Source organism: Elaeis guineensis, chromosome 15 (genome assembly GCF_000442705.2).
Source record: "Elaeis guineensis isolate ETL-2024a chromosome 15, EG11, whole genome shotgun sequence".
NCBI classification, from domain to species: Eukaryota; Viridiplantae; Streptophyta; class Magnoliopsida; order Arecales; family Arecaceae; genus Elaeis; species Elaeis guineensis.
In genome coordinates, this window is record NC_026007.2 from 59,517,542 (window position 1) to 59,532,759 (window position 15,218).

Consider the following 15,218-nt stretch of genomic DNA (forward strand, 5'->3'; position numbering starts at 1 on the left):
TGGCCAAGGTTTAAATCATGCGGGATCGGGGCATCTCAGTTTCTCAAGAGAACAGCATGTCGTGCCGTCCCGACCTGTCTGGACAGTCATCTTTGTCTTTGTAGGTGTTGTTTGTCTCTTTCATTTTTTTTTTCTTTATTTCTTCTGTTGTTTCTTTTCTCTTTTTTTCTTCTTTCTTTCCTTCTTTTCTTTTTCTTCTTTTTCTATCCCCACATGGATAGATTGCATAGCCCCATCCCATCCCAGTTCCTATTTTTTCATAAGAATGGGATAAGATAGCTGAAATGCCCCTCATCCCACCAGGAACTAAAATTATAATTAGAGCAATTTTCTAAGATAAAGAAAATAGACTTTCAACTTAAAAGCAGCTTCCCAGTTGAATTTTATGTAAAAATAGCTTCTTATTCCAAATATAGATTAAAAGCAACTCTCTATTTTTGGCTGAAAGTATCCTTATACTTTTATATAATAAGATAATATTTTTTTACAATAAGACAGTATTATATTATATTATTATATTATATTAGTACAGTATTCCTTTACAATAAGATAGTATTATATTATATTAGCGTAATATTCCTTTACAATAATGCAGTATTGCTTTATTATATTATATTAGTGTAGTATTCCTTTACAATAAGATAGTATTACATTATTATGGTATAGTATTACTTTATAGTAATGCAGTATTGCTTTATAATAATGTAACAGTATAGTATAACCTTATAATAGTGTAGTACTATTTTATAATAGTGCAATACTGTTTTATAATAGTGCAGTATTATTTTATAATAGCACAATATTATTTTATAATAGTATAGTATTACTTTATAACTGCAAGAATAATTCGGTCATTTCATACTATTTGGGAAGTTGCTTTTAAGTTATATTTCAAATGAAAAATTTTTTTTATTTGAAACTTAAATGGGAAGCTACTTTTAAGTTTAAACTCCATTGGAGATTTCTCATTAGTTTACCCTAAAGAAAATATTGGTTTGAATACTTTAATCTTCTTCAAGTGCTCCAAAAATCTATAGTTCTTTTGCCATTGCAGATTGGGTGGTTTGTGTTGAGAATTGTTGTTTCAGTTTCTGATTTAACAAATTTATCCTAGTTTATAAATGAGATTTTATATATTTATTTTAAGTTAAGCCAATACAACTATGACTAAAACTAATTCAATATAGACAATGCTCCGTTGTAGATGGCATTACAGCATATGCACTGAAGGAATTAAGGAAGGAAGATAACAGACTAAAGCAATGGATTATTGCATAAAAGCAAAAATGGATAAAGGTTTCCATAAATTGTTCATCAATCAGTTCCATGGTCCCCTTGAAGCTTTTGTTCTAAATTGTGATGTGTTTTCTGGTGGTTGGCCATTTGGAATAGCTGTCATTGCTTATCTTGTTAACACTCTCCAGCTTTGGCATGCATATGTTGATAATTTGGCTACCAAGAGCTATTGTTCCAGCTAACACAATCTTCATTGTTTTTGATCAGTCCACTGTGTTTGTTTTCATCATCTCGATAGAAGCTTAAATCAGTTAACCATCTTTTGACCACCTCTCCTCATACTTGTAAAAAGAAAAAGCATAGCATTCAATTATAACTCTTGCATGCTAAAGAGCTGCAGTGCCATTCAAGTCCACTATCCATAATGCCGGCCATAACGCCTGCTCTATCCAATATCATCTATCAGCTGTACTTATCTCGACTTCCTATATCTTGGCTCTATATATGACTTATCATATGGATCAGTTGGCCTAAAGGAGAGGATTATGGATGCATGAATTGTTCTTTCACTTTTAGCCAAGGTCCTGCAGAAAAGGGATGGACATGGCAAAATACTCATGCTTAACCAAATCAAAGAAAAGAATCATGCATTATTGTACTTATCCAAAGTCATAAAGACTTTTGAGAGGTACTACATGTTGGTTCAGCTAACACCACTGCTAATCTGGGAATTCTATGATTTAAGTTTTCACTGCAGGCATCCAACAAAGCAGCAGTCTCGTTAGCTATATGACAATATCGAGGACTGCTTCTGCTTGCATTTGAGTATGCTCTGTCTAGCTTTGAAAAATACATCAATAGAAGAGGAGGATAACTTCCTCATGCCTTTTTATGCCAAATCTTTTGCCTCTCCCCACCACTGTTCTAGCCCAATATAATCCCTTCATAATGGACCACCATCGAAACACTTATAACTTCATTTATTGTCATATTGGCAAAAACAGCGGTTGCTGTAATGATCTTTATTCGATGTTACAATAAGAAATGATGAAGAATATAAGAATAATGATATCATTTGATTAAGCCCAGGTTTGTTGAATAAAGAAATAATAAATTAGGATCATCAGGTATTATTGTAATAGATGAACAATGAAACTACCAGATACTGTTGTTCATAGCTTCTGTACTACCATCACTATAATATAGTGAAGAGCTCGTAATAATGGTTGTTATGATGCCATTGGCTTTTCTTTTCTTTCTTTCTTTTTTATTTTTTTTTGTTGGAAAAGGAGAGGAGGGATGGAGAAGCCCTGCAAAGCCATGGCAAAACTTTAGAAAAACATGACACTCACTTTCAATTCTAGCACGAATTTGGGACTCATTTGATTGACGGGAATAGAAGGAAAGTGTGATTAATGAAAAAATGAAATAATCATTCTTGTTTGATTAGAATTTTTAAAAAAGAGAGATTGAAAATTGATATTCTCATGAGAATAAGCTTTCCATATTTCTTAGGAAAGAAAAATCCATGTAGGATATAGATTTTTGGTTTTCCTATAGAAAAGAAATTTGGATCTTCTTCTTCTTCTTCTTTTCAATAGTATCTTTAAAGCGATAAATAAAATGGAGTAAGATCTTTTTTTATTATTAAGGATATAATAGATATTTTATATAATTTTTTTTAAAAATAAATAACCAAATATAAGGCACTTTGAAATATGCTATCATTGTATGGTAAATCAAATATGTCAAAACTATTTTTTCAAGTATTATATTTTCAAGATCAAATAAGCTTTAGATGTAATGGAAAAATTGGCTAGCACCCTAGCAGGACCATACTTTTGATAGGATCTGAAGAATTGGTGATTGCACCTAAGGGTGCAAATGGATCAGGTCGAATAGGGGTCATTCATGAATGACCCCGATCTGATCCGATTCTTTGATCGGATCTAAATATTGGACTCAAATCCATCCTAATAGAAGATTGAATCAGGTCGGGTCAGATCTATGATCAAATTTTTTGATCTAAAGGATCATTCGGATCGGATCAGATTCATATATAATTCAACCCTGATCCATAAAATATGGGTTCAATTCAGACCCAAGTCCAGGTTGATTCAAATCTGGATTATAAATAACAAAATCAATAAGTATCAAATAAGGACTATCATGGTATTATTTTGTGTAGTAACACTGCCAGAGGACTTACTTTTCTTCAGTACATGCTCTTTATTGTTGGCTTGTGTACCAATTTTCAGATTGTCAAGTAGATGCTGAATCTATTATTTTTCTTTACCCGTATCTAGTTCTACTTATATTTTTGTTCTTGTTGATATTTCTAATGAAGTTTATGAAGCTAGAAAATGAATACCAAGATCCAACTAATGAAAGCATGTAAAAATAAATATCCAGATGTTTCACATAATTTGAAAAGCTAGTGATGACAGCTTACAATCTTTGATCAATAGAATCTTAATTCTTTTCCAACTTGGGAATAAAGTCTGGGCGAATGAAGGTAGGAGGAAGTTAGAGAGTTTTATTTTATCTATTTTTAAATTAATATGCTTCTATCATTTCTATTATGTTAGATGAATAAATATTCTAATTCTACCTTCGTCATCCTTTTCTTTGACATATATTTAAAACCTTGAGTGAGGTTGATGGAGCAGTAGAAATATAGGTTTTAAAAGACCATCTTCCAAGGAACCGAAGGATTGTAATTATGAAAATAAATAAAAAATAAAAATATAAAAAGGAGTAGAGCTTTGAGCTTCAATAAATAGAGGAGAATGAAAAAAAGGTAATCATGGCTGCGTCTTGTATTAAGTTGATTTGGGCCTTGCATTGGGTTCATGTTGGGTCATTCATCTCAGGACCCAAAACAATCTAAAAATTTCTCCAAATCGGATTAGATCAAAATTTAATAAATCCAGATTCGATCCAGAAAATGGAATGGACCTAATTTCAGAACCCTACCTGGATCCATAGATCTTTGAAAATGATCTAGGTCGGGTCTATGCGGATTGGATCGGGTGGGGTCACAGGTCAATCCGACCCATTTGCAGCTTTCGCCTGTGGAACCATACTCCATTCTCTAGTTTAAAAAAACTTCAAACCACTTGGTGAAACACAAAAAATAACAATATTTTTTTTCTAAGATATTTTTTAGAGGTAAAAATAGATCGGATAATATCTATCTGAATCCATTTTCATATCCAAACAGATATGGATAAAAAATTGAGCATCCGATTAATATTTATATCCATATCCATATCTATATCAGTCAAAAAAAATAGATATGGATATGAAAAAATAATTATTCAATATATATTTTTTTATAGCATTCATTAATTTTTTTAAAAAATATATAATCATATTAATATATTATTAATTTGATTTATTATCTATTTAGTAATATTTTTGATTATAAAATTTAATTACTCGGTTTACATCCATATTTTTAATATCTAATTTATATTCACATCTATTTTAAATAAATATAAAAATAAAAAAAATATGAATATAAATATATTGATCTCAGGTCCCTTTTTTTTTTTTTTTTTTTTTTTAATAGTTAAAAATAAAACAAGGAGGCGGCTGCCCAAGTCGTCCCATAGCATTCCGTCCCGTTCCGACTGGATTTGTTCGTATTCTCGACTACTTTACATTAAATACTCGACACCTATTCTACGTCCCAAAGTCTCTCGTACCATTTTGCTCCCAGTCCCAGTCTTGGCCATTTTTGTTCCCTCTGACCGAGCTCGCTCGCCGACTTACCGTCGATCATGGAGGCGCCGGAGGATCCCCGCCGCCGGCGCGTAGGCCTCCTGTACGACGAGCGGATGTGCCGCCATGCCACCCCCGATGGCGAGAGCCACCCGGAGAATCCCGAGCGGATCCGCGCCATCTGGCTGAAGCTCGAGTCCGAGGGAATTCCCCAGAGGTATATTTCTCTTTTATTCCCCTTTTCTCCGAGGATTGGTTGGCTCCCGACGGCTGTTCGGCATTAATGGAAGTTTGGGAGAGTGGAAACGACTCTTCTTTCCATTGTTTTTTTCCTCGCAATTTGACAATATATCTATAAAACCCTAAAGTTCGAGTCTTTCTTATGATTTCGTGCGCTTCTGAGAAGTCATGAAAAGCTTGCATCTAGACATTTTGAAGTTATTAGAGAAAGTTATTCTTTTCAGATTTTTTTTGGAGGTCTTGAAAGATTTTTATCTAGAAAAATTGAAGTTATTTGCGAGATTAATGGGTTATAAGCTTTGCTTTATGCTAAATATTATGGGATCATCTGTATACGAAAGAGAAAAGAATATCGTACCATGAGAGTATGCATTTTTTGTTGAAACCTTGATTTGGCTAATAGTTTAAAAATGAATTAGTTCATTTCACCTTTTTGCATGATCTTAGAACTATCACGGTGTTTATATGGTCTATTCAACTCAGCATTCGCTTGGTTGAACATGCTGTCTTGCTGGCAACTTTTTTCTTTTTATTTTTGAAAAATCTCTTTCTTTCCGTGTTAACCGGACTCTAAATTTTGTGAGAATTGGGTTTGATGAATAACCTTTCATTGACTGAATCTAGATGCTATGTATTTGAGTTATAGTTATATCTGGCTATCCATTTGGTGGTGTTTTCTGAATTGTTCAGCTTCATGTATAAACTGTAATATGTGCAACTGCCATGCCATCTAAGGAAACGAGATCCATACTGCCTATGCTAATAACCTAGGAAGTCTACGCTTATTTTCCCATTTCAGTGGATAAATTATGCATAACTGTTGATATTTCTTTTTTGTTTTAAGAAAAAGATTGCCTATTTAGTACTATATCTCTATTTAATTTTATCTTTTTCTTTTCTTTCCAGATGTGTAGTTCTGAGAGCCAAGGAAGCTGAGGACAAGTACATAGCACTTGTTCATACCCAAAGTCACATCAAGCTGATCAGGAATATCAGCTCTAAAGAATTTGATTCTCAACGTCTTAGGATTGCCTCAAAGTTCAATTCTATATATTTTAACAAGGGTTCATCTGAAGCTGCTTATCTTGCAGCAGGTTCAGTTGTTGAGGTAATATGTCATGCTCAATTTTCTTAACCAGTTGTGATTTAACTCATCTCCACCAAATAAGTCTAGAAACATATTGATAAGAATTTAGCATCATCAGTTAATTGGACTAAGTACTTAATTTTAATTTTTTTTAAAATGATCAGCACAGTCAGGTACATTCTACCGGTGTAAAATAGTAATAGAATCTTCTAAAATAAACATTAAACCCTTTTTCCTTTTTCCTTGAGCAGGTGTCTGAAAAGGTGGCCAAAGGAGATTTGGATTCTGCTATTGCCATTGTGAGGCCTCCTGGACATCATGCAGAATCTGATGAAGCTATGGGCTTTTGTCTCTTCAACAATGTCGCAATTGCAGCTAATTTTCTCTTGAATGAAAGGGTATGCAGTGATTTTTGCTGGTAATTTTTGTACAAAAATCTAACGTGAGCACTCGCATCATGGCTTTTTGTAAATTGCATGATATCATTTTTCTGGAACTGTAAATGCCTATTCACTCTTGTAGTCCTATTACAGCCTGAATTAGGTATTAGAAAGATACTAATTGTGGACTGGGATGTTCACCATGGCAATGGCACTCAGAATATGTTTTACAAGGACCCCCGGGTACTGTTCTTTTCTATTCACAGGTAACATTGAGTATCTCTAGTTTCTTATGATATCTTGAAACCAATATTCTATTTGTTCTTGCGTCATGCATATATAAACATAATCTTCATACCTTATTCCATCAATTTAAGGTCATCCACATGACTCATTCATTCCTATCAAGGGTATCTTCTATCAATGCAAGACTCTATGGCTTTCTTTCCAAATATTGAATTGCTGTTTGCATTGGGTGTGTTGGCCAATGCTGGTATGAAATGTGCTTTGCCATCTTGAAACATGCCATGTGTGCCCAAATTAAAGTACATTTCACTTGGGGTAGTTGGCACTAACATTGTCAATCTATACTGGATTGACATGGATCATGCAGGTTGGAATGTGCAGGACTGAACATCAAGCCCCTGCTGGTATTGACATGGCACAATATGTGCCAGCTGGCACAGAGCAGCACAGACTGGCACTTGAAACGAAGCTTCTGTCGCTACTGATTGTGCTCAATACTTGATACGTTCTAGCTGTTGGTGTTTGGGCCAGCCATTCCCTTAAGTTGTGTTCATTTTGTTGTTTTCAAGTAAAGGCATACATAAAAACAGTTGCATCTCCTTCATAATGATACTCATTTCAGAAGAGTTTCACTCTTGCAGTTCTGCATCAAAAAAAAAAAAAAAAAAAATCAAGGTTTTCCTAGAATTTAACAAATGCTGTAGTTGAAAAAAATATGTGTTTTTTGCCGGAGATGGATACATATATGTAATCCTCTAATATGCACATTGAGACTCTTAAGAAAACAGGTTGACTATTTTTTGTATTTCTGAAGCTCTTTTTAACTAGATTGTAAACAAGGTCTACCTCCAACTCAATTAATAAAATTCCATACAACAACTGATTAATCAATAGACTAGCATGTTTTGGGAAATATGTGGTCTAGAGCATTCTATCCTACATGTTTTTCCAAAAAGTATCCTTCCTCCTTGGTCTATCAAATGCCTGCCACATATGTTGAGGGGAACTTGTTTTATATAATTTGCATGCTGTCAAGCACCGTTGCATAATTCCAATGTATTTCAAAAAAAAAAAAGAAGGAAAAATAGTACTGCTGGACATCTATAAATCAGCTATACATGTAGGCATGTAGCTATCTGGATATCGAACAATGAACAAATATCTAAGGAGACTATGGCATCCTATTCTTTGTGAATGTTAGCTTACTGTGAAGTGATCTCGTAAACACAGCTGACTGTAACAATCATCTTCCCGTTGTAGGTTTGATTTTGGAAGCTTTTATCCAGCTGGTGATGGTGGTTCATATTGCATGGTTGGTGAAGGGGCAGGTGCAGGATATAACATTAATGTTCCTTGGGAACATGGACAGTGTGGTGATGCAGACTATTTAGCTGTCTGGGACCATGTATTGCTTCCTGTAGCTGAATCTTACAATCCTGACATAATATTAATTTCTGCTGGATTTGATGCAGGTTATTTTCTTTTTTACTTTTTCAAAATTTATTCTCTCTCCTTGCATGTGTGTAAAATATCCATTTGGTTCAGGATTTTGGACCATCATACTTGACATACGATGGAAATTGTTTATATGAAAAGATGTCTATGATCAAAGTTAATCACAAAATCGATGAATAACATGTGTCTATACAAAGAGAAAGTTCATCAGGATATACTGTTCTAGAATTGATGTTGGAAGGACCAACAAAGCAGATTTCTTGGACTCATAAACAAATTTTTCGTGGAAACTGTTTGCAAGTTTTAAGATACTTTTAAGTATCTGTGATGTGTGGACATGTTGGTCTTCCACTGGCATGGTACTTGAGATGCCATAACATGCTAGCAAAACTGCTGCACCGTGCCCAGAAAAATGAAAAAAAAAGATTTATAAACTTTCTTTAAATTTTCTGTGCTGGCCCAAACCTGGTTCCAGTACCAATCCAGCATGAAAACATGCTGATTGGCAGGCTAGCGCTTGAAACCATGCTTTTACAAAACTGCCAGATCAGCCCATTTAGTTTGAGTGCGTGCAGGTCAAGAAGGTATCTGCATTACATCTGGATGCCTTTTGCATATGTCTGACTTTCTGAACCAAATGTGCACTTACATAGACTGGCTCACATAGACCTGTTAGTATTAGAAAGTCTAATTCACCAGCAAGCTGATTGCACATTTGCATAGTTTCATAGTGTTAGGCCTAATATTTTGTTTCACATGGTTTCAGCTTAGACTTTTCAGCATCTCATTTTATTTCAAATGGCAAATGGTTTCTGTTGGAACAATTAAAACAGAAAAATTTATTTGTGAAATTTATAAATTCAGATAGATATGATTGAAAATGTCCCGAACCAGATGGTTTAGGGTGTGCCGAACCAGATTGGTGGGGAACCGGGACAGTTTCGGCTTGAAAAACGGCACATGCTGGTGCCGAGGGACAAAGAGAGGGAAAAAGAGGAAGAGAGAGAGAGAAGAGGAGAGGGAGAGAGACCACGATGCCGTTGGAGGCCGTCGATGGCCCATTGTGGCCGTCGGAGGGCACGGAAGCCTCCGCGGCTCGGTTTGCCCATTAGGGCTTTTAAATAAGAGAGAGAGGGGGGGGGAGTGACTTACCGGAGGGAGGCGCAGTTGGCAGAGAGTTCGTCGGAGCTTGTTGGGTGGCTGCCATGGCCACTAACCGATGGAAACCATGCAGGCGGATTCACTGCTGCGGAACAGGGGCCACCACCCCTATTCCTTTATCGCATTTTTTTAAAACGCAATGAATAGAGAAACCGGCAATCAATTTGCCGACTTCATTATTTTGAATTTTTTTTAAGCAAGGCAAAAACAGTGAAGCTAGCAATTGGTTTGCCAGCTTCACTTAAGTTGCCTGCTTCACATTTTTTCAACTTTTTTAAAGAAAGTTCTTGTGAAATAGGGCCCTGTTTCATGCCCGCGGCACCGCACGCGTGGATTGCGCTGTCCGGTGGTCAATTGGCGGCCGTCCGGCGGCCCCTCCGACTCCTTCCCCTCCCTCCTTTTCTTTCTTCCTCCTCTCTCTATTTCTCTCTCTTTCTCTATTTTCCTCCTCCCGGTTTGCTTCCTTTCTCTGTGTCGATTCGTGCCGGTCCGGTCCGGTATGGACACGTACCGACCCAAACCGCCAGCTGGCCAGCATGGGCTCCGGTGCCGAGTCCGCGAATCTTGATTGAAACATAATAATTTTAAATTAAAGAATCAGAGAGTTTTAACTTTTAAGACAACTTCCTACATAAGCTTTTCCATTGTGATGAGAGGAATTCCTCAACTTGTTGGATTAGTGCTTCATTGGATCAATTGAGACAATTAATTTGAAAGTTATACATATTTCCTCCAATCAATGCAATACTAACTTGCTAATGATATAAAGATAGGCAGTCATGCTTATGGGTGGAAATATTTATTAAGTCACTTGACAAAACATGTCTTGGCCTCATGGATCTTTTTTCCTAGGATTCTAACAAAATGCAGGTGGTTTCAGTCATTCCAAATCATGTTCTCACACTACTTTGGTGATCTGTGATCCTAAAGTGGGGGAAACCTGGGCCTAAAGATGTATCTACTTCTTTTGGCTTCCTATTTTGGTTCAGCAGACAAATAGGCTGAACATTTCTGAAGCACTAACTTAATGGACAATTCAAATCATCTTAAGTTAGCAGCCATTTGAAGGTGGATCTCAAAGTCATGTTGTTACCTTGTGAGACATCCATTATTTATTACTTTTTTCTGGCAGCATCCAAGTGACTTGGTCATCGTCATTGATCATTATCTTTGAGGGGAGAGATGGATATTCGTTGATACTTTATCAAGCTTGCAGTGCTACTGGAATTCTGCTAATGATGATTGACTGTCATCATGATATTTTCTTTGAATGTGCATGCTTTGATCAAATTTACATTGGTAACCAGCAAATGGCCACTTTTGGTGAGTCAAACAGTCACGTAGCTACTGCATGAGCTCCTTTTGCAATCATCCTGCAAAGTTCAAGCTCATATTTTGTTTACTGGTCAGAAGTCTCACTGAATGCCAATTAGAGGCACATCCAAGGGTATTGACAACCTAGCAGATGAGAAGATTTAATTTCTTCTGCCCATTATCTTGACGAACCAACATAACCCTCATATAGCATTATTGTTTTGTAAACCTTATTCTTTGTTGCTGATTTGCTGACATCAATTAAAATTAACGTGTTGAATGTATAAAATTTATTTATGTTTCTTCTTCGAAAGAATTTGCTAATATGTTTTTTCAATAGCTGTTCGTGATCCACTTGGAGGTTGTTGTATCACACCATATGGATATTCACTTATGTTGAAAAAGGTGAGTACTTTCTACAGTCTTTGTTTCTTTGATGAAATTTTAAAATGACCCATTGAAATTCCTTAACAAGTATGAAAATATTTCATCTTTGCCATGATAAATTTCGTTAAATCATATTAATTCTTTATCTGTATTATGTCAATCTTTTCATTGCTGCTTCTTATCTCAAAACAAAAAAAAAGGACTGCTACTTCATGTTTATTTCAACCATTCCTAGAAGCATCTCTCATGTATCTAATATTGCCATGTCTTCATATGCACTGTCTTACAGAGTCCAACTTGAGTACTATATAAACTGTTTGTCTGAACTTTACTATTAACATTTGCTGCACTTACTTTTTAAGCTGATGGGATTTGCTCAAGGAAAGATAGTGATGACACTGGAAGGAGGTTACAATCTTAATTCTATAGCAAATTCAGTTCTTGCTTGTGCAAAAGTTTTATTGGAAGAAAAACCCTTAGTTGGATCCATAGAGGTGCAACCTTTTGAGTCTACATGGCGTGTCATACAAGAGGTGTGTTGTTTGTCAATCCCATTTCATACATTTCAGTTGGTTTTATCTACTTACTGAGAGATCTGCCCTTTCTGATGTGGTCCTCCTTATCCAGGTTCGACATGAACTAAAGACATTCTGGCCAGCATTGGCTGTTGAGTTACCACAGAATGTTTTGGCTAGCAACGGTAGACCTTGCCCAGTTGAGGTACAGAAATTTCCTTTTAATTTCTTCCAGTTTTTTGTTAACTTGAGCCAAGCCATAATGGACTCTGTAGAGCTCATCATGTCTAATATATCAACTTTGGATTGTTGACCCTTTTGTGGATTAATAATGTGTTTGGCTTTCATTATAATAAATAATAGAAAACAATGGCTTCAAAACCATCTAAGTGGTTGTGATTTTTAATGCTGTCATCTCCCGCTGCAGCCCAAGACATTTTGATATTCTTATGAACTATGAGGTATTGGTTGTCAAAACTAAATTTTCAAAAAATTTGTAGCCCCCATATTTAAAAATAAGCTTGTTATTTTTTGGATGGATTTATCCTCAAATTGTATTTTGATGGATTGTGAATTACATTTCTTTAATTTGTGGAAACATGTGTCAAGATTTTGTTCATCGTGAATATTATGCTTTTTAAAATGTTAAAGTTGAAGTGTTTGTTCCTTTTTCTATGTTAAAGAGTATACTTCTCAATAGAATGCTATTGAAAATAACTAGCATGAAGAATTCCTACAATCTCTTTTATAGCACCTATCTCTCTGAGCATTATCAGGTTTCTTTTCATGCCTATGCATCCAAGTGTTGGTGCAGTTGCAAACAATATGCATACCATGATGGCCCTTGATCAACATGGGCATGACATTTGACATTTTCATTACTAGTGTCAATGGGTTGAGTTGGGTTCGCTTTGGGTCAAGTCAAGCCAAGTTCGAGTCAAAACACACCCAAGCCATACCCAATGCTTTTGAAAGTGTAAAATTCTAAACCCATACCTAACCTTGGGATCTCACCCAAAAAAGCTAGCCAAAATATGTTATTTGGGTTCCTCGGCCCTGTAGTATAGGTAGTGAAGTTCTATCCAGTGCATAGTTGATATAGGAATTAAATGCACGCCTGCATAGTTCCTTGCAAACAACCACCCATCAAACCATTTACTTTTTACTTAGCAATTGTATGACTGAAAAAATAAAGCAAAACATGGAATGCAAAGATCACAAACAATAAAATCAAATTAAATTCAAAGATATCATCATAATCTCAATAAGTATAGGAATTTTACCTACAAACAATAAATTTAGGAATGCACAAAATATGATAGTTATAAACTAAGGATAAAAAGTAGCTAAGATGCAAACTCACATCCCAAAACCTTGCGGCTTGGGAGTTGACCGGTTTCCAACTGATTCGCTCATGGCGAGTAATTGTGTTTCGAGTGGCTACATTTGTACGTACATCTTTATAACCAGGTGATTTTGAATTGACCTAGAATAGGTTGACTTTTACAATTAGGTATGTTTGGATATGTTGGTCGGGTCAGATTTTGCTCCCTTTATTGGTCGGGGACCGAAGACCTCTTCGGTCTTGCCAACAAGTTCCGCCTTGGAAGACCATTGAGTGGCCTATGACTTGTTTCGGGGCTTTCTCCTTCCAACAGACGTCGAAATGTTGTAGGGCCAGAGTTTAGACATCCAGCAAAAAGGTGCCATTGATTCTTTCATCCGAGCAAGTTTCTTTGACTTGCTTTCCCTTCTGCATATTTTCAACAGTTGACTTGCTTGCCTCCACAGCTTGGTCATTATATCATCAGTTTTACCAATTCCATAGAGATGGCAAGGTTGGAGGTTGCCGATGCCCTTATCGAGGCTAAGACCTTCCGAACAAAGGTTGATAAGGTCGAAGTTGAGGCAAAGCAGCTTAAAGAGGCACTAAAAAAAGCTGAGGCTGCATAGGCAGTGACTGAGGCAGTGCGAGTGGCGGCCGAGGCTGCGCGAGTGAAGGGTGAAGCTGACTTTCTGGAGGAGAAGAAGAGGCGTTGAGCGGCCTAGGAAGAGGTTCCTGAGGCTGAGAAGAAAATAAAAAGCCAAGTCATTGAGGCTGGTTGGCTGGCGGTTGAGGCATTCCGCGCCTCTCAGGAGTTCACTAAGGAGAAGGTCGAGTTCGTCGAGGAGATTTTCTTCATCGGGCAAGATATGATCCACCAAAAAATAGCCGCACGCTTTCCCAAGTTGGACTTATCCTTTTTGGATGAAGACGAGGCTAGCAAAGACCAACCCTCGATCGAGCCAATGATCGAGGGGTAGTCTCGACTAGAGCCTATGACCGTCGAGAAAATTTAGCTTTAGTTGGAGCCCGTAGTCACCGAGGAAGCCTCTGGAGTAGTGGCTGTTCCTGCGAACTCAAAAGTTTCACAGCCCGAGGTTGTTTAATGCCTCTGCTGAGGCTTCGATTTTGTAATCTTTTATCTTCTTGTTTCGCCTAGCATATCATGTAAAAATGAACTTTTTATTCAATAAAAGAACTTTTTTTCTTTACCTCTGAGGCTTTTTCCTGATATTTGTCGTGTCCATTTTCGCATAGTCTAGCCAGTGTGGGCTTTGTGGATGTACGGTTATTTGCCATCGCGCTGAGCCCTTACTGAGGGCCATGGCTATGTTTATTAGTGCCCGAATTGAGGCTCTTGAAAAAGAGGCTCGTGAGGCTAAGAAGAGGGCTACTAAAATGGAGCAAAGGGCCTTAGAGAGGGAGAAGACTTGCACTAGGCCCTCACGGAAGTAAAGCATTTGAGGGAGAACATCAGGCAGACGGACCCGTCGTATGCCTCGAAAAAGAAACAGTTGGCCAAAGCTTGCGTGAAGTCAAGAAAGGCTGTTGAGGAAGTGAAGTGGGTTGTCATTGAGAGAAGTGATGGCAATGGGTAGGGTTTGGGTCGGGTAGTATACTACCCATCTCCAAACCCGAACTTAATACCCTATACCCAAACCCTACCCGATACCCAATCGGGTAAGAAAAGAGATACCCATCCCCATACCCAACAGGTTCGGGGATACCCGTGGGTAACCCATTTCTCCATACCCAATCCATACCCGCCCCATATCCGTCCATTCTATACCCAAAAAAAAGTAAAATAATTTTATGCATATTATCAATCAAAAATAGAATTATCAATTATATATATATATACATACATACATACGCACATACACACTTCTAACACACATACATACATGCATACATATATGCATGCATACATATACATACATACATATATATAATTATATATATATATATATAGAGAGAGAGAGAAAGAGAGAGAGATCATATATATGTGTGTGTGTATATGTGTGTGTGTATATATGTATATGTATGTATATATATATATATGTATATGTATATGTATATGTATATATATATATGTATATGTATATATATATTCGGATATGTATATATATATATGTATATATATATAT

At 36.5% G+C, this 15,218-nt stretch overlaps 1 protein-coding gene across 4 annotated transcripts in view; it reads left to right on the top strand.

Moving 5' to 3' along the window:
* The first annotated feature begins 4,922 nt into the window (after positions 1-4,922).
* The window catches only part of LOC105058078 (histone deacetylase 5), a 31,518-nt gene continuing 21,222 nt past the window's right edge, over positions 4,923-15,218 (top strand). For 3 of the 4 annotated variants that reach the window (XM_073249139.1, XM_073249141.1, XM_073249140.1), the window contains exons 1-8: positions 4,923-5,179; positions 6,109-6,310; positions 6,541-6,687; positions 6,823-6,935; positions 8,176-8,387; positions 11,186-11,250; positions 11,595-11,765; positions 11,860-11,952. In XM_073249139.1, the coding sequence (XP_073105240.1) occupies positions 5,022-5,179; positions 6,109-6,310; positions 6,541-6,687; positions 6,823-6,935; positions 8,176-8,387; positions 11,186-11,250; positions 11,595-11,765; positions 11,860-11,952 (1,161 nt within the window). In that variant the 5' untranslated portion in view covers positions 4,923-5,021. The remainder of the gene's footprint in view (positions 5,180-6,108; positions 6,311-6,540; positions 6,688-6,822; positions 6,936-8,175; positions 8,388-11,185; positions 11,251-11,594; positions 11,766-11,859; positions 11,953-15,218) is intronic. The other variant, XM_010940864.3, reaches the window with a different exon arrangement.